The 20534-nt window shown below is 39.9% G+C and overlaps 1 protein-coding gene across 1 annotated transcript; it reads right to left on the minus strand.

Annotated features, from left to right (window-relative positions):
- Window positions 1-19327: 19327 nt before the first annotated feature.
- LOC102960727 (olfactory receptor 10A3-like) lies at window positions 19328-20272 on the minus strand. Its single transcript, XM_007083288.2, has one exon. It carries the CDS (start codon window positions 20270-20272, stop codon window positions 19328-19330), a length of 945 nt encoding a protein of 314 aa, XP_007083350.1.
- Window positions 20273-20534: the final 262 nt, after the last annotated feature.

Raw genomic sequence — 20534 nt, forward strand, 5'->3', positions numbered from 1 at the left:
CTTTAAATACGTGTTTACCCAGCCAGCTAGACTTCTGTATATCCCCCAGCATAAAGGAGCTTCCCCTCAAAGATTTACTGCAGAACACACAAGAGAACATGTACGGATCTAAGAAAGGACTAATCCAGTCTCTTCTGGTCTCACCAGATAAGTCAGTCATTCTCCTCTCATATCTCCACTTGTCGTTAAGAGATGGAGGGAAAGGTGGAACCCATTTTTCTATACTCAAACAGTGAATATTCCTGTTCTTTGGGCTAGGGCAGGAAGGTGGGGAGAAGGACTCTCCCAACCACACAGAGCATAGGACAAAATATAGAAATTCCACAATTTATTTAATCATGAGCCTATTGATGGATAATTTCTCATTATTACAAAAATTGCTGTGGTAAACTGTTGGATAATGAATGTTTCCAGAATAAGGGTCCTAAAAGCAGAATTGCTGAGTCACAGAGCATATACACTTTTATTTATATGCATGTTTTCATATTTTAATTCAAAACGCAAAACATACATGTGGTTTTAAAAGTTCCAAAAGCACAATAGAGCAGAAAATTGAAAAGCAGCAACTTCCCTTTGTACTTTTATTGGCCACCACAAAATTTATATGTATATAAACGTATCATCTACGTATCTATATATCCATCTATCTACACACACACACACACACACACACACACAGACATGACATAAAGAAACAAAGCACATGTAGGATAAGAAGCTTGACTTTATTTGAGACCAAAACAATGGAAACAAAATAATAATGAGGCATAAATTCTCACCCATCAGGTTGGCCAAGATTTAAAATTTAAAAATAAAAATCCCCGATGGTGAGACTATGGAGGAAAGGGCATTTTTATTTTCTGGAGAGTAATCTGGCAATACTCATCAAAGTTAAAAATTTAATTTCCTTTTACATAAAAATTGCACTTGAAAGAATTTATTCCAAGGGGAAAAGTCCTAAAAGTGTGTGATGGTTAATTTTATTGTGTTCTGTTTGGATACAGCCCATCTAAGACACCAGCAGAAGGTTAGAAGGTGGTGGGAGAAGGAGGTCAGGATATATATTCTCAGACTCTCTCTCTGCCTAGGCACTATGGTTCTGGCAGTGCCTGCTTCCCACTACAACCAGCATTCACTCCTGATAGACAACCCTATGGCTCCAGCCTGGTAACTCATTCCTTTTCACCATTGCCTGCCTACAGGTGTTAATGGCTTTATTTTTAGTTAATGTTTTTACTAGTCTGAGAGTGTCTCACCATCCTTCATGGGCCCCCTTAAGCCTGCCTATACCTTGGTAAATAGTACCTTCATTAAATTCTCTTCCAAATCGCCATGAATGTGCTTTCTCTTTCCTGCAATCCCTAAGAGAATGGATGAACCCAAAGTTACTGAAAATTGACAAGGTATAGTGTTGGTTTGGAAATTGGAGAAAGACAGACCAAAGAAAAAAGCAGACCACTCTAGATTGGTAGGTGGCAAGTTTAATAAGCATGGGAACTTACATTCAAGGCTTGTCTTGGGCAGCTGCAAGATGAGTAGATGTCTGTACCACCCACCATAATCTTAAAGTTTACGGAGAGGCCTTAACTGGGTTCAGTTACATATGCCATCCAGATGGTCTCAACAACACCTTACTGTTATGAGACTGTGTCCTTGGACCTGGCCCTTATTGTGGGAACAGTGGACAGAACATATATTCCAAGGACAGGGAAGAGGGTGAGGACGCTCTGATTGCCTGGGGTCCAGCTCCTAGGTCAACTGGTGGTTGTGTCCTCTCCATGACCTCCTCCAACATATAGTGATTGCAATATCCTCTGAGTTGGCTTGATGAGAAATTCTTTCTAATCAGAATTATCCTTGTTAGAGGTGACTTATCTCCCTAGTCGTATCTTCTTTGAGTGAACTCAGAGGAAGTGAGTCATTGAGCACTGCTACACCTGGATAGCACTACACTATTGTTCTAATTCTCCATGATGTCAGCTCACTGGAAGGACTGGGAGTCAGATGAGGCTTGCTGTTATAACCTAGATCTCAGCTGGGTTTTTCTTACTCCTCGAGACTCAGAAAAGTCTCTCGTGATTTAGCTGCCATCAGACTTGTAAGACTGTAAATATTGAAGGTAAACAGACCAAATTATCATTATTTTCCTGTGAAGTCTAAGGTAATCAACTAAAACAAAAATGATGTAGGCTGTCTGGTTCCATAATAGTCATAATCATATATCATTATTGATTCTTCCCTCTTTCTAATGTCTCATGACCTATAAAATACTGGTTTTAGCGATTCCAGTGAACATTACTTGAATCTCTCCACCAAACTCCATTTTTGTTTTGGACTTCCGAGACTATCCAGGTTCCAGCAGCAGCTGAGACGTCTCTACAATGGCAGTGACTCTGGATGAGGCACTGCAGGCAGCTAAGACTACCAGGCTGCCTGGAGGTCAGCAGCAGCACAAAGGCATTTGAGCTCCTGCCTGGCCAGCAGGTGGCTGCAGGCAAATGATCAAGTGCACTGATGGGTGATGATGCAGCAGGAAACATGAGATGTACCTGTGAATGCACGTGTGTGAATGTGTGTACTTAACGTGAGATCCCAATGCGAACACATATGCTTTTCAAATGCCAGTGATACACTTACATAAATTAATCACATATGAGGCTGCAAAGAAGATCTAAATAAATCTCAAGAGCTAGAAATCATATGGTACAGTGTTTTACCAAAATAAATGAAAGCTGAAAATTGATAGTGGAAAATAGAAAAAAATAAGGTTTCTAAGCCCTTGGAAATAGATGCCTCTCTTATAAATGACTTGAGTTTTTAAACAGCTTAGATTTTATGGCATAATTAGAAATGAACCACTGTCATTAAAAGAAAGCAATGCATATCACTGTGTGTCCAAAATGGTACACTGGAGATAACCTGTAGCCCTAGCACTATTTAAAAATGAGAATTATGTATAAAATGAAACATTCACTAAATGTATTATGCTAAGCAAAATAAGTCAGTCAGAGAAAGACAAATACCATATGATTTCACTCATACATGGAATTTAAGAAACAAAAAAGATCAACATATGGGAAGGAGAAAAAAAGAAAAGAAAAAATAGAGAGGGAAATAAGACACAGGAGTTTCTTAACGTTAGAGAACAAACTATGGGTTGATGGAGGGAGGTGGGTGGGAGATGGGCTAGATGGGTGATGGGTACTAAGGAGGGTACTTGTGATGAGCACTGTGTGTTGTATATAAGTGATGAATCACTGAATTCTACTTCTGAAACCAATATTGCACTGTATGTTCACTAGAATTTAAATAAAAATTTGAAAAGAAAAAAAAATGAAATATTCAGTCAGTGTGAGAAAAATACTAGTGCTAATATAGTAAAAAAGAACAGGGGTGTCTGCGTGGCTCAGTCGATGAAGCGTCCGACTTCGGCTCAGGTCATGATCTCACAGTTGATGGGTTCAAGCCCCATGTCGGGGTATGTGCTGACAGCTCAGAGCCTGGAGCCTGCTTTGGGTTCTGTGTCTCCCTCTTTCTCTCTGCCCCTCCCCTACTCACGCTCTCTCTCTCTATTTCTCTCTCTCTATTGAAAATAAATAAACATTAAAAAAATTTTAAGAGAACAAACTGATACATATAAAAGTACCAATTAGATAAATTTCAGGAAATGTGTATTCTTGGTTTAAAGGGGAAAAAACACCTCCTTCTTTGAAATGACCTATTGGCACCTCCTGGGCAAGTCTGCCTGAGGAAGATTTTTTTTAAAAAGAAAAGAAAGAGATATAGGAAAAGAGAGAAGAGAACACAAAATTAGAATGAGGGAAAAATATATCACCACAGATAAAAAGAATTTGGTAGGTTCAATATGATGCTATTTTGTAACATAATTAAAAACGTATAAATGAAGGGGATTATTTTCCACACTGTTTTAGAGCAGTAGTTTCCAATCTTTTTCACATTATAGCATATTTGAAAAATGATAATGTGTGTGTCATAATGCTGTAAAAGAGATTTTATCTGTGCCTGGACACAACAGACAAACAGTTGATTATCTGTGCTGGCCATCCCAGCACATCTGTATTAATGGTCAGCTGGTGGGAGACTATATTCTAGAAGTCCTAGTCAATGCAATGTGCCAAGGTGAGGGTAAAGGGAGCTGAAGAGGAAGAAAATGGTAAAAGAAGGAAAGTAAATGACCAAAATTGTCATTTTTTTCCACATACTATTATCTAATTAAATTGATGGAGAAAAACATGGAAACACTCTGAGAAAAAAACAGAAGCAGAAGAGTTAGGAGTTGTCCAGGGGAATTCTAAGTTCAGAATCCATAGATGCAAGCAGGAAGAAGAGACATTAGAGCTAATTATTGGAATGATTAATGAGAAATTACCAATGGTTGTTCAATCCCTTCTCCTCTGCTTATGCTGAGCAGCAGGCCAAAATCTCGTTTTCTGTGAAACTAAAGCAGTGAGTCTAGATAGTGGGAACAGAGACACAGGATAGTTTTCCAGGTAGGATGGGGAAACCATGATGGATGGAGGCACTAAGAAAACAAATTTTAAAACCATTGACATACTCCAGATGGCAACGTGTTCTGTTCCTCCAAACAATGAAAGGAGGTTCATCAGAAACCAGAGCCATAGCTAAATAAATTGGTAATTTCAATCTAAAGGTGAGATGAAAATCAAAAAATGCCAAGCATTCGAGGAAACCCTTTGCTTTGAAAAAGAGGAACCCAGGAGCACCTTGGTGGCTCAGTTGGTTAACCGTCCCACTCTTGATTTAGGCTTAGGTCATGATCACGGTCATGGGATCAAGCCCTGCATCAGGCTCTGCGCTAACAGCCCAGAGCCTGCTTGGGAATCTCTCTCTCCCTTTCCCCCTGCCCCTCCTCTGCTCTTGTGTAACACTCTCTCTGTCTCTCTCAAAATAAATAAACAAACATTTTTTTTTTAAAGAGGAACTCAATTTTATAAACAGAAGAGATAATACCTAATAAAATCACAAAACAAAAAGACGTGAAAATTATTTCAGTTAATATAATCACACATGTGTTATAAAACAATACCTCCATTACATGGGAAATACTTTATGACCGTTGAAAAAATACTGGAGAACTTACTAGATAGGAAGGAGAATGGGCTGAATAGGCAAATGAATAATGTTGAGGAAAGGATGAGTGGGCTAGACAAGTAAATTGAGTTATTCTCCCTCAAAAGCAATACAGAGAGAAAAGATGATATATGAAAGATATATCCAGAAACTCAAGCCCTGTTTGGGAGGAGTTCCCAGAAAAGCAAATAAAGAAAATGGAAGAGATGAAATAATCAAACTTTAAGAAAATTGCATACAAGCTGAAGAAACAAAGTCTTCAGGTTAAAAAGTCCCATTGGATGGTGAGCCTGAGGAATGTCATAGAGGATCCAATCCAGATCTCATGGTAAAATTCAGAATACCAAGAATAAAGGGGAATGCTATAAATTTTTCCTGAGAGAAAATATAATTTGACTCTCAAGAAATAAAAAAAAAAATCCACGTTTCTCTTCAGCAACACATTTTTTTCAAGAATGCGACAAAGTAGTACATCAAAAATCTGAGGAAAGTTGATTTTGAACCTAAAATCCTATACCTAAACTAGCATATAAATAAAGCATTTTCAAACATAACTCAGAAAATTTATTGTTCTCAGAATCTTCCTGAAAGGACTACTCAAAGATATACTCCAGGTATATCAGATTAAGGGAAGATGTCTCTCTCTCTCCCTCTCCCTCCCTCCCTCTCATTCTTTCTCTCTCCCCCATCCCCACACACCCCAACGTGATGAAGTAAAAAGTAAGTAAATCATATATCATTAAACCCAAGTGATCACTGCTGGAAACAATCTCCACATGACAGGTAATAGTGCAGGGTGAGAGAGTGGGTTTGGGGAAGAAGGAAATAAGAGTATTCTATGGTTTTAATCTTACTGAAGGAGAAGGATATAGTAGACAGAGATGTTGGTGAACAATGTGTCAATCTAAAATATAAGTTGGAATTTTTCAGAATTGAACTCATTCAAAAACTTAACACCAATTTACCTTGGGATGCAAATTAGAATACAGTTTACCATAATCTAGAAAAATCGAACATACACATAATCTAACTGTATACTTTCAACAATCACTTTATTTGTTCTGTTTCTATTTTAATTTGGCTGTACTTTTTTCTTAATTCTGGTGATCATCCTTAAGGATACTTTCCCCCCTAGAAACATTACTTTATTTCATGAGATAGTATTTCAGAAGTTCTCTTCAGCCACATTCTACCACCTTTCTCCTCTTCACCAATCAATCAATGACAGCCTCACCAATTTTATCTTGATAAAAGGCTGTCTGTTCCTCCTGTCCCTTCTACCAGCACCCCATTCACTAGGACAGCCTCATTCATCAGCTGGCTGGACTCTCCACATCCATGCTTGTTCCCTTTTAATTCATTCTCCACAACTACGCACAGACATTTTCAAAATGCCAATCTGTTCATGTGTGCCGTTGGCTTAAAATTTTTCAATGTCATTGGGTATACAAGAGATTTCAATGATAATTGAGGCCATATTATTCAAAAGCATCCTCTAAGTATAATGCTTTGTTTAATTTGGTACTGGTTACATGAATAGTCCTTACATTCTTCTTTGTCCTGCATACATGAACTATTTCTCACAGAAGAAAACACAGCCAAAGAAATTTCAAACCAAACAAAACTCCAAATGAAAACATAGCAACAGAACTTTTTCAATACTTCTTTAACACAGCTATTAGGTTCCTACGTGCCCAATTCCTGCTACCTCTCCAATCATAAATCACACACTGCACCTCTTTGGGTTCTTTTCCTGGGATTTGCTTCTTGCTGCCACAGACCCTTTGTTGTTTCTGCTCACAACACTCTTTCTACCACCTACCCTCCACAAACTTTCTTGTGAATTCCTACTTAAACTTCAGATATTAATGCTAGTATCGCTTTCTTAGAGATATCTTTCTTGACCTCTCCAGACAAGGTGAAATGGGTGTGTGTGTGTGTGTGTGTGTGTGTGTGTGTGTGAAGTCCTTGGTTTGTATTGTATATTCCTTCAGACACTTACCTTGAACTTGCAATGATGTGCTAATTTGTGTGGTTATTTGATTTATATCATTTGTGATTTACCATGAGCTCCATGTGGGCAGGAACACTGTCTACTTTGGCCCCATATTTTAGAGTCTGGCGTGGAGAGATGCCTGAGTAAATATTAGTAGAAGAAGTAAAAGGGAATGATGAGTGGAGGCTGTGGTCAAAAACTTGGAATTAGAGGGAAAGATATTCTGTTTCTACTTTTGCCACTTAGCCTTGGACAACATATGTAAGCTCTCCACAGCTAGGTGTCCTCCTGAGTGAAATGAGCATCACAGTAGGGACAGAGGATTGATGAAGAGCACTAAGTGCAACAGCACAAAAGCACTCAGCACCTGCCCAGCTCCTGGTAGGCACTCAGCAGCGTTATTTATTGTATTTTCATACTTCTTTATTTTTCTTCTTCTGTTCAAAATCTTCAGGTTGAAATGTTCACCTTGTCCACTCATACTTTTTTCTATGTGATTGGATAATCTTTTAGGTGCTCCTAAAACTCTTCCATTTCAGGCCATTTATAAAGCATTTGAATGGCACCCAGAAAGAGGAGATGATAGCACTACCAGAACTGGGGTTCAGAGCTGGGGTCCCCAGGCTGCAGCCCCCAGCATGGACACCTTCTGGGGGGTGACAGGATATGTCACTGAGGCAGAGGCCTCTATGCTCTGCTCTTTGTCTTTTCTTTTCTTTCTTTTTTTTTTTTTTTTTTCACTTCTGTTGCATTCTCAGCATTTTTTTTTTCAGGAAAAATATAGGTGTGTTTTGCTTATCAATTTGTTTCACCTTTACCTTAGGTTCATATGCTTATGTTAGACAAGTCTTAATGCCTTGAAGAGTTAGCTAGGGAAAACTATTGGTTTCTACTCAGACTTGAAACTGATCAAGTTGTTAGAAATTCATGATTGACTGAGACTATCTGAAGTGTGGCCCACTTCTCCAGGATCAACAAGCATTTGTTACTTTTACTTTCCAGTGGTAACAAAAGGGGCTCAGTGAAGGGGACATCTGGATTGAAATAGACTTTAATTACACCGCACATCCCTCCCCTAGACCAATGTTTAACTCTGGGAAGAGACTTCAAAGTGTGGCTTCATTAGAAATGCAGGAATCATTTTTAACATAATTGCTCCATCATCACATCTTAAAACTGACACCCAAACCTTTAAGAATAAACTCATAGTCCCCAATTCCTGATATCGTTCACCCTTGGTAAATGTTCTCAGGGGACCTGAACGCTATCACTAATTTCAGTAAATGTTTTCATGATTTGGCTGTGGAGTTCATGTTTAACAAGTTCCAGAGGAACCAATTTCCTGCCTGAGGAAACTTCCTTACCAAGTTCCCTAATTATTCCCAGACAGGCATCACCCTATGGAATCCAGCCAGCAGAGGGAGGTTGTTAATAGGCCACACAAGGCAGCTACCGTTTAGTCACCAAGGAAACAGATCAACTGTACCGAATGGCATGTTTGACGCGAGGAGACCAGGGAGCTGTAAACATGTGTATTTCTGCTGCCTCTTGCTTTCTTTTAGCAGAGGGGGATGCCAAGTCAATCAGGACATGTATCCTCCTCTAAAAAAAGTCATTGAGGAATTGTCTACAGTGAATTCTCCAACCACCATTCTCAAACTGTTTAGTCTCAGGACCCCTTTATAGTCTGACAATTTGTAGAGAACCTCAAAGAGCTTTTATTTATACAGATTAGAATAACTGATACTTACTATACTAGAAATTAAAACTAAGACATTTATAAATATTTACTTATTCATTCATTTAAAAATAACAATAGTATAAGCCATTGTACATTAATAGAAATAACACATTTTGATGGAAAATAGTTATATTTTCAGAAAATATTTAGAAGAGTGGAATTGTTTTGCATTGTTGCAAATCTCTTTAATGCCTGGCTTAATAAAAGAACATAGCTGAATTCTCATCTTCTGCATTCAATCTGTTGTGATATAATGCATCATGTAGCTTCTGGAAAACTCTGCATTTCTGAGAGAATGATAGATAAAAAGCAAATAATATTTTTAAGTAATTTTGACCTCACAGAACCACTAAAAGGGTCTCAGTGTCCTTCAGGGGTTCCCAAACCAACTTTGAGAACCACTACTCTAAAGAAAACTGCAATAAAAGATGGTCACTGAATAGCTTTATTCCTGAATGAAACATAAAGAAATAGACCAAGAAAAAAGGCTGAAAAAGTGTTTAAGATGGAAGTGTCTATGCCCTACTGTTGATATTTCCGCTGCTTTTGACCATTGCAACCTACAAGGAGTTCCTGTCTGCTGCTGGGATGTTGTTACAATGAGATCAGGGATGGTCTGCTCCTGTTTCTAGATGGTAATCAGAAAAACAGAGAAATAGCCCATCTAGAAGCCCTCACACCAAAACCAAGTTTGCTATATTTTTATAACACTGACTTGATGTTCTATAAATTGCCAAATATCATAAGTCCACAGAGTTTATTAGCAAAGGCTAAAATCTTAGGGGAAAAAGCACGTCATACTTGGAAACAGGAATGACAGAAATTGAAAGAATTTTCATGTGCAATGAATGTCTGGTGTCGCCTTTTAAGGCCTGGCGGAAAAGTGGGGGAAAAAAAGGGAAACATGAACTTTCTGAAAAGAATTGCCTTTGTCTACTTCCCCAAAGCAACTGTTTGTTATGCCCAAATTGCCCACGATGATGGGATGCCAGGAGACGTGCCCAAGGACACGTGATGACCCCAGGTGTTGTACCTCCCAAGCAAGAATGATCAGTATTTGATCTCAACAACTCTGCTGACAATCTGCTGACAACCTGTTCTGGGACTACAGGTCTACTCAATGAGGCCACCTCCAGAAACGAGCTCCAGCCAGGAATGTACACTAGGGACAACAGCTCAGTGCGTGGCCATTGGAGAAATGCCTGGGGCATGTAAGCCCAACTTGAGAGTGTCTTCAGCTCCTTTTCATGCACCATATGAGATGCAGTAAAGCAAGCTTCTGGGCCAAAAGCATGAACTCTGACATCCATGAAGTGTGTTCTTATCCCATACAGCCACAAAATAATTTTGAATATTTGGACAAATTATTTAGTATCTCTTGGCTCCTCTGTTAAATGGTATTGTTGTGAAGAATAAAATGAGTTCAACCATGTAAGGGGCTTAGCCAGGTGTATAGTAAATGCCTAATAAATACTAGCTATTTTTATTTATTTTTTTATTAAAAAAAATTTTTTTTCAATATATGAAATTTATTGTCAAATTGGTTTCCATACAACACCCAGTGCTCATCCCAAAAGGTGCCCTCCTCAATACCCATCACCCACCCTCCCCTCCCTCCCACCCCCCATCAACCCTCAGTTTGTTCTCAGTTTTTAAGAGTCTCTTATGCTTTGGCTCTCTCCCACTCTAAACTCTTTTTTTTTTTTTTCCTTCCCCTCCTCCATGGGTTTCTGTTAAGTTTCTCAGGATCCACATAAGAGTGAAAACATATGGTATCTGTCTTTCTCTGTATGGCTTATTTCACTTAGCATCACACTCTCCAGTTCTACCCACATTGCTACAAAGGGCCATATTTCGTTCTTTCTCATTGCCATGTAGTACTCCATTGTGTATATAAACCACAATTTCTTTATCCATTCATCAGTTGATGGACATTTAGGCTCTTTCCATAATTTGGCTATTATTGAGAGTGCTGCTATAAACATTGGGGTACAAGTGCCCCTATGCATCAGCACTCCTGTATCCCTTGGGTAAATTCCTAGCAGTACTATTGCTGGTTCATAGGGTAGGTCTATTTTTAATTTTTTGAGGAACCTCCACACTGTTTTCCAGAGTGGCTGCACCAGTGTGCAATCCCACCAACAGTGCAAGAGGGTTCCTGTTTCTCCACATCCTCACCAGCATCTATAGTCTTCTGATTTGTTCATTTTAGCCACTCTGACTGGCATGAGGTGGTATCTGAGTGTGGTTTTGATTTGTATTTCCCTGATGAGGAGTGATGTTGAGCGGCTTTTCATGTGCCTGTTGGCCATCTAGATGTCTTCTTTAGAGAAGTGTCTATTCGTGTTTTCTGCCCATTTCTTCACTGGGTTATTTGTTTTTCAGGTGTGGAGTTTGGTGAGCTCTTTATAGATTTTGGATACTAGCCCTTTGTCCGATATGTCATTTGCAAATATCTTTTCCCATTCCATTGGTTGCCTTTAGTTTTGTTGGTTGTTTCCTTTGCTGTACAGAAGCTTTTTATCTTCATAAGGTCCCAGTAGTTCATTTTTGCTTTTAATTCCCTTGCCTTTGGAGATGTGTCAAGTAAGAAATTGCTGCAGCTGAGGTCAGAGAGGTCTTTTCCTGCTTTATCCTCTAGGGTTTTGATCATTTCCTGTCTCACATTCAGGTCCTTTATCCATTTTGAGTTTATTTTTTGAATGGTGTGAGAAAGTGGTCTAGTTTCAACCTTCTGCATGTTGCTGTCCAGTTCTCCCAGCACCATTTGTTAAAGAGACTGTCTTTTTTCCATTGGATGTTCTTTCCTGCTTTGTCGAAGATGAGTTGGTCATACGTTTGTGGGTCTAGTTCTGGGGTTTCTATTCTATTCCATTGGTCTATGTGTCTGTTTTTGTGCCAATACCATGCTGTCTTGATGATGACAGCTTTGTAGTAGAGGCTAAAGTCTGGGATTGTGATGCCTCCTGCTTTGGTCTTCTTCTTCAAAATTACTTTGGCTATTCAGGCCTTTTGTGGTTCCATATGAATTTTAGGATTGCTTGTTCTAGTTTCGAGAAGAACGCTGGTGCAATTTTGATTGGGATTGCATTGAATGTGTAGATAGCTTTGGGTAGTATTGACATTTTGACAATATTTATTCTTCCAATCCATGAGCAGGGAATGTCTTTCCATTTCTTTATATCTTCTTCAATTACCTTCATAAGCTTTCTATAGTGTTCAGCATACAGATCTTTTACATCTTTGGTTAGATTTATTCCTAGGTATTTTATGCTTCTTGGTGCAATTGTGAATGGGATCAGTTTCTTTATTTGTCTTTCTGTTGCTTCATTGTTAGTGTATAAGAATGTAACTGATTTCTGTACATTGATTTTGTATCCTGCAACTTTGCTGAATTCGTGTATCAGTTCTAGCAGACTTTTGGTGGAGTCTATCGGATTTTACATGTATAATATCATGTCACCTGCAAAGAGTGAAAGCTTAACTTCATCTTTGCCAATTTTGATGCATTTGATTTCCTTTTGTTGTCTGATTGCTGATGCTAGAACTTCCAACACTATGTTAAACAACAGCGTTGAGAGTGGACATCCCTGTCGTGTTCCTGATCTCAGGGAAAAAGCTCTGAGGAAAAAGCATTGAGGATGATGTTAGCTGTGGGCTTTTCATAAATGGCTTTTATGATCTTTAAGTATGTTCCTTCTATCCCGACTTTCTCGAGGGTTTTTATTAAGAAACGTTGCTGAATTTTGTCAAACGCCTTTTCTGCATCGATTGACAGGATCACATGGTTCTTATCTTTTCTTTTATTAATGTGATGTATCACGTTGATTGATTTGCAAATGTTGAACCAGTCCTGCATCCCAGGAATGAATCCCACTTGATCATGGTGAATAATTCTTTTTATATGCTGTTGAATTCGATTTGCTAGTATCTTATTGAGAATTTTTTCACCCATATTCATTGGGGATATTGGCCTGTAGTTCTCTTTTTTTACTGGGTCTCTGTCTGGTTTAGGAATCAAAGTAATACTGGCTTCATAGAATGAGTCTGGAAGTTTTCCTTCTCTTTCTATTTTTTGGAATGGCCTGAGAAGGATAGGTATTATCTCTGCTTTAAATGTCTGGTAGAACTCCCCTGGGAAGCCATCTGGTCCTGGACTCTTATTTGTTGGGAGATTTTTGATGACTGATTCAATTTCTTTGCTGGTTATGGGTCTGTTCAAGCTTTCTATTTCCTCCTGATTGAGTTTTGGAAGGGTGTGAGTGTTTAGGAATTTGTCCATTTCTTCCAGGTTTTCCAGTTTGTTGGCATATAATTTTTCATAGTATTCCCTGATAATTGCTTGTATCTCTGAGGGATTGGTTGTAATAATTCCATTTTCATTCATGATTTTATCTATTTGGGTCATCTCCCTTTTCTTGGCTAGAGGTTTATAAACCTGGCTAGAGGTTTGTCAATTTTGTTTATTTTTTCAAAAAACCAACTCTTGTTTTCGTTGATCTGCTCTACAGTGTTTTTAGATTCTATATTGTTTATTTCTGCTCTGATCTTTATTATTTCTCTTCTTCTGCTGGTTTTAGGCTGTCTTTGCTGTTCTGCTTCTATTTCCTTTAGGGGTGCTGTTAGATTTTGTATTTGGGATTTTTCTTGGAAAAATTGCTGGATTGCAATGTATTTTCCTCTCAGGACTGCCTTCGCTGCATCCCAAAGTGTTTGGATTGTTGTATTTTCATTTTCGTTTGTTTCCGTATATTTTTTAATTTCTTCTCTAATTGCCTGGTTGACCCACTCATTCTTTAGTAGGGTGTTCTTTAACCTCCATGTTTTTGGAGGTTTTCCAGACTTTTTTCCTGTGGTTGATTTCAAGCTTCATAGCATTGTAGTCTGAAAGTATGCATGGTATGATTTCAATTCTTGTATACTTATGAAGGGCTGTTTTGTGACCCAGTATATGATCTATCTTGGAGAATGTTCCATGTGCACTCGAGAAGAAAGTATATTCTGTTGCTTTGGGATGCAGAGTTCTAAATATATCTGTCAAGTCCATCTGATCCAATGTATCATTCAGGGCCCTTGTTTCTTTTTTGACCATGTGTCTAGATGATCTATCCATTTCTGTAAGTGGAGTGTTAAAGTCCCCTGCAATTACCACATTCTTATCAATAAGGTTGCTTATGTTTGTGAGTAATTGTCTTATATATTTTGGGGCTTCCATGTTCGGCGCATAGACATTTACAATTGTTAGCTCTTCCTGATGGATAGACCCTGTGATTATTATATAATGTCCTTCTTCATCTCTTGTTACAGCCTTTAATTTAAAGTCTAGTTTGTCTGATATAAGTATGGCTACTCCAGCTTTCTTTTGACTTCCAGTGGCATGATAAATAGTTCTCCATCCCCTCACTCTCAATCTGAAGGTGTCCTCAGGTCTAAAATGAATCTCTTGTAGACAGCAAATAGATGGGTCTTGTTTTTTTTTTATCCATTCTGATACCCTATGTCTTTTGGTTGGCACATTTAGTCCACTTACATTCAGTGTTATTATAGAAAGATATGGGTTTAGAGTCATTGTGATGTCCATAGGGTTCATGCTTGTAGCAATGTCTCTGGTACTTTGTCTCACAGGATCCCCCTTAGGATCTCTTGTAGGGATGGTTTAGTGGTGACAAATTCCTTCAGTTTTTGTTTGTTTGGGAAGACCTTTATCTCCCCTTCTATTCTAAATGACAGACTTGCTGGATAAAGGATTCGCGGCTGCATAATTTTTTCTGTTCATCACATTGAAGATCTCCTGCCATTCCTTTCTGGCCTGCCAAGTTTCAGTAGAGAGTTAGGTCACGTGTCTTATAGGTCTCCCTTTATATGTTAGAGCATGTTTATCCCTAGCTGCTTTCAGAATTTTCTCTTTATCCTTGTATTTTGCCAGTTTCACTATATGTCGTGCAGAAGATCAATTCAAGTTACATCTGAAGGGAGCTCTCTGTGCCTCTTGGATTTCAATGCCTTTTTCCTTCCCCAGATCAGGGAAGTTCTCAGCTGTGATTTCTTCAAGTACACCTTCAGCACCTTTCCCTCTCTCTTCCTCCTCTGGAATACCAATTATGCGTAGATTATTTCTCTTTAGTGCATGACTTAGTTCTCTAATTTTCCCCTCATACTCCTGGATTTTTTTATCTTTTTCTCAGCTTCTTCTTTTTCCATAATTTTATCTTCTAGTTCACCTATTCTCTCTTCTGCCTCTTCAATCTGAGCCGTGGTTTTCTCCATTTTATTTTGCAGCTCATTAATAGCATTTTTTAGCTCCTCCTGGCTGTTCCTTAGTCCCTTGATCTCTGTAGCAATAGATTCTCTGCTGTCCTCTATACTGTTTTCAAGCCCAGCGATTAATTTTATGACTATTATTCTAAATTCACTTTCTGTTATATTGTTTAAATCATTTTGATCAGTTCATTAGCTGTTGTTATTTCCTGGAGGTTTTTTTGAGGGGGATTCTTCCATTTCATCATTTTGGATAGTCCCTGGAGTGGTGCGGGACTACAGGACACTTCTCCTGTGCTGTCTTGAGTAACTTGCATTGGTGGGCGGGGCCGCAGTCAGACCTGATGTCTGCCCCCAGCCCACCGCTGGGGCCACAGTCAGACTGGTGTGTGCCTTCTCTTCCCCTCTCCTAGGGGCGGGATTCACTGCGGGGTGGTGTGGCCCGTCTGGGCTACTTGCACAGTGCCAGGCTTGTGGTGCTGGGGATCTGGCATGTTAGCTGGTGTGGATCGGCAAGGTGCACAGGGGCGGGTGGGGCAGGCTCAGCTTGCTTTTCCTTCGGTGACCCGCTTCGGGAGGGGCCCTGTGGCAGCGGGAGGGAGTCAGACCTGCCACCAGAGGGGTGGATCCGCAGAAGCACAGCGTTGGGTGTTTGTGCGGTGCAAGCAAGTTCCCTGGCAGGAACTGGTTCCCTTTGGGATTTTGGCTGGGGGATGGGCGAGGGAGATGGCGCTGGCGGGCGCCTTTGTTCCCCGCCAAGCTGAGCTCTATTGTCTAGGGCTCAACAACTCTCCCTCCCATTGTCCTCCAGCCCTCCCGCTCTCTGAGTAGATCCGTTAACTTATAACCTTCCAGATCTTAAGTCCCTCTTGCTGTCAGAACACACTCCGTCAGGCCCCTCTGCTTTTGCCAGCCAGACTCAGGGGCTCTGCTTGGCCGGCGGGCTGCCCCGGCTCCTTCCCCCTAGTCCGTGTAGCGTGCACTGCCTCACCGCCCTTCCTACCCTCTTGCGTGGGCCTCTCCTCTGCGCTTGGCTCTGGAGACTCTGTTCTGCTCCTCTTCTGGTGATTTTCTGGGTTATTTAGGCAGGTGTGGGTGGAATCTAAGTGATCCGCAGGACACGGTGAGCTCAGCGTCCTCCTCCGCCACCATCTTCTCAGGAAGCCAATACTAGCTATTTTTAAAATGCAAGTTTGGTTTTGTTTCTCCCCTCTGTAACATCTTTCAGTGACTCTTCCATACCTTTCAACACTGAGTTCAAACTCCTTTGTTTAGCTCATGAAGTCATTTATAGTCAGAATTCGTTTTCTTTCATGCCTCAAGTATTCTGTGCCGCTGTCACATAACTCCACTCAAGATCTTAAAATCTATCATGCTTTTTAAGACCAGCTTTTCTCTATATGTAGAATCTTCTTTCTTGTTTTTTGCCGTATAACTAACTCTTAATATGACCAAACTATGACCAAAATCATCTCCTCCAGGAAGCCTTCCCTGACTCCTAGTCTTAAGAGTCTTATCCAGTGAAATCTCACAGCACGAATGTTAGCCACAATTATGACATCACCACACAGTGGGGTTAAGTTTATTTGTTTGCTTCAATCACTCAAAGTAATCTAGAAGTTGTGCCTAATATCTAGCACAGCAACTGGCACATGGTAGGTACCCAATAAACGATTTTGAATTTATGAATGGATATTGAAATGAGATTGCAGACATAACCCACTTGTGTGAATATATAATGTGTGGGATGTGAGATCATGATTATGGTGATGGTGAGGATGGTGATGGTGATAATGGTGAAGATGGTGGTGGTGATGGCGGGGGTCATGGCAGCGGTGGCAAAAGAGATAGGAAAAGGAGACAAGAACTGGGATGTCCCTCAGCCCTTCTGCTCCTAAGCCTAACAAAAAGATACATCTATACCCATTAAGGACATGAAACCTGCCACTGCATTTGTCCAAATTCTTTGATCCCAGAGCTGATGTGATTGATTCTCTTACTTTCTATGAGTTCATCAGAGATGATATTAGTGAATCCTGAATAGTTTAGCTCCCTAAGCTTTCAGCAGTGAGGTTGTAACAATTATATGCTTGAGCCACTAGATGGCGTTGAGACTTTATTCTATCTTTGGGCATAGTTCACTAAAACCCTCATGGAGCTTTCATCCATGTAAGGCTTGAAGGCACCATCCTGAAGCATCTTTCCAGATCCACTTCCTTTACTCCTGATACCCTTCCTGTAGTCTCCTAAAATCAGCTCCTTGGTCCCTGGAACCCCTACAGCTGCACAGTTCTGTCTTCCTCTCTCTGTGATCCATGCAACACTTTATTCATTTGTATCTATCTCTTCCTCGGGTAGAAACATTTCAGTATCAGGCCTGAGCCACACTGAATTCCTACTTCTTCTCTTTTGGATTCTTTCCACGGAACTTCAAACATTCTGGGGTCTCCCCACCTTGAGAAGACCCTCCCTGAATCATGTATCCCTCTCTAGGTATTGCATTGTACCCATCTTCCCCTAATTCAGAACCTCTGTTCTGAGCTTGACCTATATATCCCAACTATCTACTTGACTTTGACTTCACACTGGTATCTAAACTTTACTGATCCAAACTTGGATTTCATCCCCAAAACTCTTCCTTTCCAGTGTTCCCCATCTCAGCAAATGGAAACTCCATCCACTCTCTGCTCCAACTAGAAATATGTGTTCATTCTTCACCTCTCTCTTCTACCCACACCCATTCCCCATACAATCCATTACCAAGTCCTGGCCATTTGACTTCTTAAGTATGGGTAGAACCATCCACACTGCTCCAATTCACTGCCACCACCTCAGCCCAAGAACATCACTCTCACTTGGGTTATAACAATTGCCTTCCCTGCCTATTTCCACTCTGGAACCGCTTCCATCAATTATAAGCCAGAAAGACATTTTAAAAGTATGAACATATCCAAGTCACTGCTTTGCTTAACAACTCACGGCCCACCTGTCATTGGTAGGTAAGTTCAGAGTTCTTGCACTGACAAGATTTTATTTGATCTGGCTTCTGCCTACCTCTTCATATCATCCCTCCCTCACTCTCCTTCCTTCCCCTTCCACAGTCTCCTTCCTTTACTGGAATGACATCAAGTTCCTTCCCATCCAAACCTTCATACCCATCCTTCTTGGGCGACTCCATCCCCTTCCCCCTCACCCTGGAGTTGAGCCTGGATAACTCCTACCTGCCTAGGAGGCTCAGTTTCAATGCTGCTTTCTCGGGGAGGACTTCCTGGTCTTTCCAGTGACCCTGCTTTCCCTGCACACCCTCCATGTAAGATAAGGTCTTCCTGTGATGATCTCAGGGTGTATTGTGCAGTTTCTGTTTAATAGTTATCACAACTATCACAACTATAGTTATATTTTTAGTGTGTGTATTTAATAGTTTTGTCTCACATTAGATTATCTTACTAATCTTTGTGCTCTCAGGACCTGACACAGTCCTTGGTTCATATAAGTCATTCAACAAATGTTTTCAAGTAAATAAATGACCTTCAGAAGCAATCCCATGCTGCTTTCTAGTCACACAGTACATGAATACATTCTAAGACAACCTGAAGAAAGCTAGATGTGGTCTATAACTTCTATAGGTCCCAGAATGGAGGGAGTGTGATCTCCCTTCATAAGGAACTGCTCTTTTCAACTCCTACATGGAAAAGATCTTCTCTCCAAAGATTAAAAGGCCATCTCTTTATTTGTCGTTTTCTTGGAGCTCAATCCAGTCAGTAGGACAGAGTGGGTTTTCAAAGCAAAAATGAATTACATTTTTAAAAAGTGATTTGGTGATATTTATAAAAGTTTGCAAATTTATAGCTGTTTTGGCCCATCAAATCCACATTGTAAAACCTACTGTGCAGGAATTAAAAGCACAATATTTATATTTGTATAAAACTAGTTTCTTTATTTAGCATACTTCAAGGGACAAAAAACTAACAAACACTAGTATGGCCACCAATAAACAAATTTAAAGAAATGTTTACACCCAATATTAACAAATATTATACATCTATGAAAAAGAATAAAACATTATATATGATGACAGCCCTAATATATTATCAAATATGTAGAAATTAAGAGGTAAAGCATACTCAATACCAAGAAATGCAAACTGTTGCCACCATTTGTTATATTTAAACAGAGTTTAGTCAGGCAGCGACCAAATAGCACATAGCTTCTCAGCACAGTCAGAATATATGTGAATCCACCTTTCTTCGCCACAATTTCATCAAAGCTCTTTTCATCTCACTGTTTCTCAAGCTGTAGATCAGTGGATTCAACAGAGGTGTAAGGAGTGAGTAGGACAATGACATCACCTTCTTGGTTTCTGGGGAATAGCCAGATTTGGGTTGTAAATAAGTCATACTGGCTGTGCCATAGAAGAGGGTCACAGACGTAAGATGGGAGGCACAGGTGGAAAAGGCCTTTTGCCTCCCGGTGGCCGATGGCATCTTCAGGATGGCAAAGAGAATCCGAACATAAGACAAGAGGATCAACACGAAAGGAACCATGATAATCAAAACAGTGCCAGTGAACGCATAGATTTCAAACAGAAAGGTGTCTGCGCATGCAAGTTCTAGCACTGCTGGGGTTTCACAAGAGATGTGATTGATTTCATTGGGGCCACAGAAGGGAAAACTGAAAACCCATGTGGTCTGCACAGTACCTAACATAAAACCTAAGAGCCATGAAATTATAAGTAATTTCATGAAAACCCTTTTGTTCATAATCATTGGGTAGCTCAGAGGATGGCAGATTGCAGCAAATCGGTCATAAGCCATCGCCCCCAGAAGAAAACATTCAGTCCCACCAAAAAAAAGAATAAAATACATCTGTGCAAAACAGCTTACAAATGAAATTGACGTTTTCTCAGTGGAGAGGACCACCAGCATTTCAGGCATAATGACCGCACTGAAACTCACATCCACCACAGACAGGTTCTGCAGGAACAGGTACATGGGAACGTGGAGGCTCTGTTCCAGGGAGATGATGACTATAATGATGGCATTTCCCATCAGAGTCCCAAGGTAAACAACCAAGAAAACCCCAAAGAGCTGCTCTTGGAGTTCAGGAAAGTTAGAAAAGCCCAAGAGGATGAATTCAACCACAGAGCTTTGATTTTGCCTTTTCATTTCAGTGGTGGAGAGTATATTATTTTTGTGGACATATGTATATAAATTATGAAGTCACGGTCCAAAAGCTAAGTATCTGTGTCTTAAATTCACCCCAGATACTCTTGACAGAAGACATAAAAAGGAACACATCCTGACTAAATTCAGTTTGGCAATTTTGGAAATGGCCAATTACTTGGATTAATAAGCTTTTAAAATAAAAAGGAGGAAGTAAAGAATACTGGCTCAGAAGTCTTGTCTGAAAAGCAAAACATAATATCAA

The sequence above is a fragment of the Panthera tigris genome, chromosome D1 (assembly GCF_018350195.1).
Source record: "Panthera tigris isolate Pti1 chromosome D1, P.tigris_Pti1_mat1.1, whole genome shotgun sequence".
Taxonomy (NCBI): Eukaryota; Metazoa; Chordata; class Mammalia; order Carnivora; family Felidae; genus Panthera; species Panthera tigris.

Excerpts from the sequence above, each read along its gene's own strand:
- LOC102960727 (XM_007083288.2), bottom strand. The coding sequence starts at position 20,272 with ATGAAAAGGCAAAATCAAAGCTCTGTGGTTGAATTCATCCTCTTGGGC.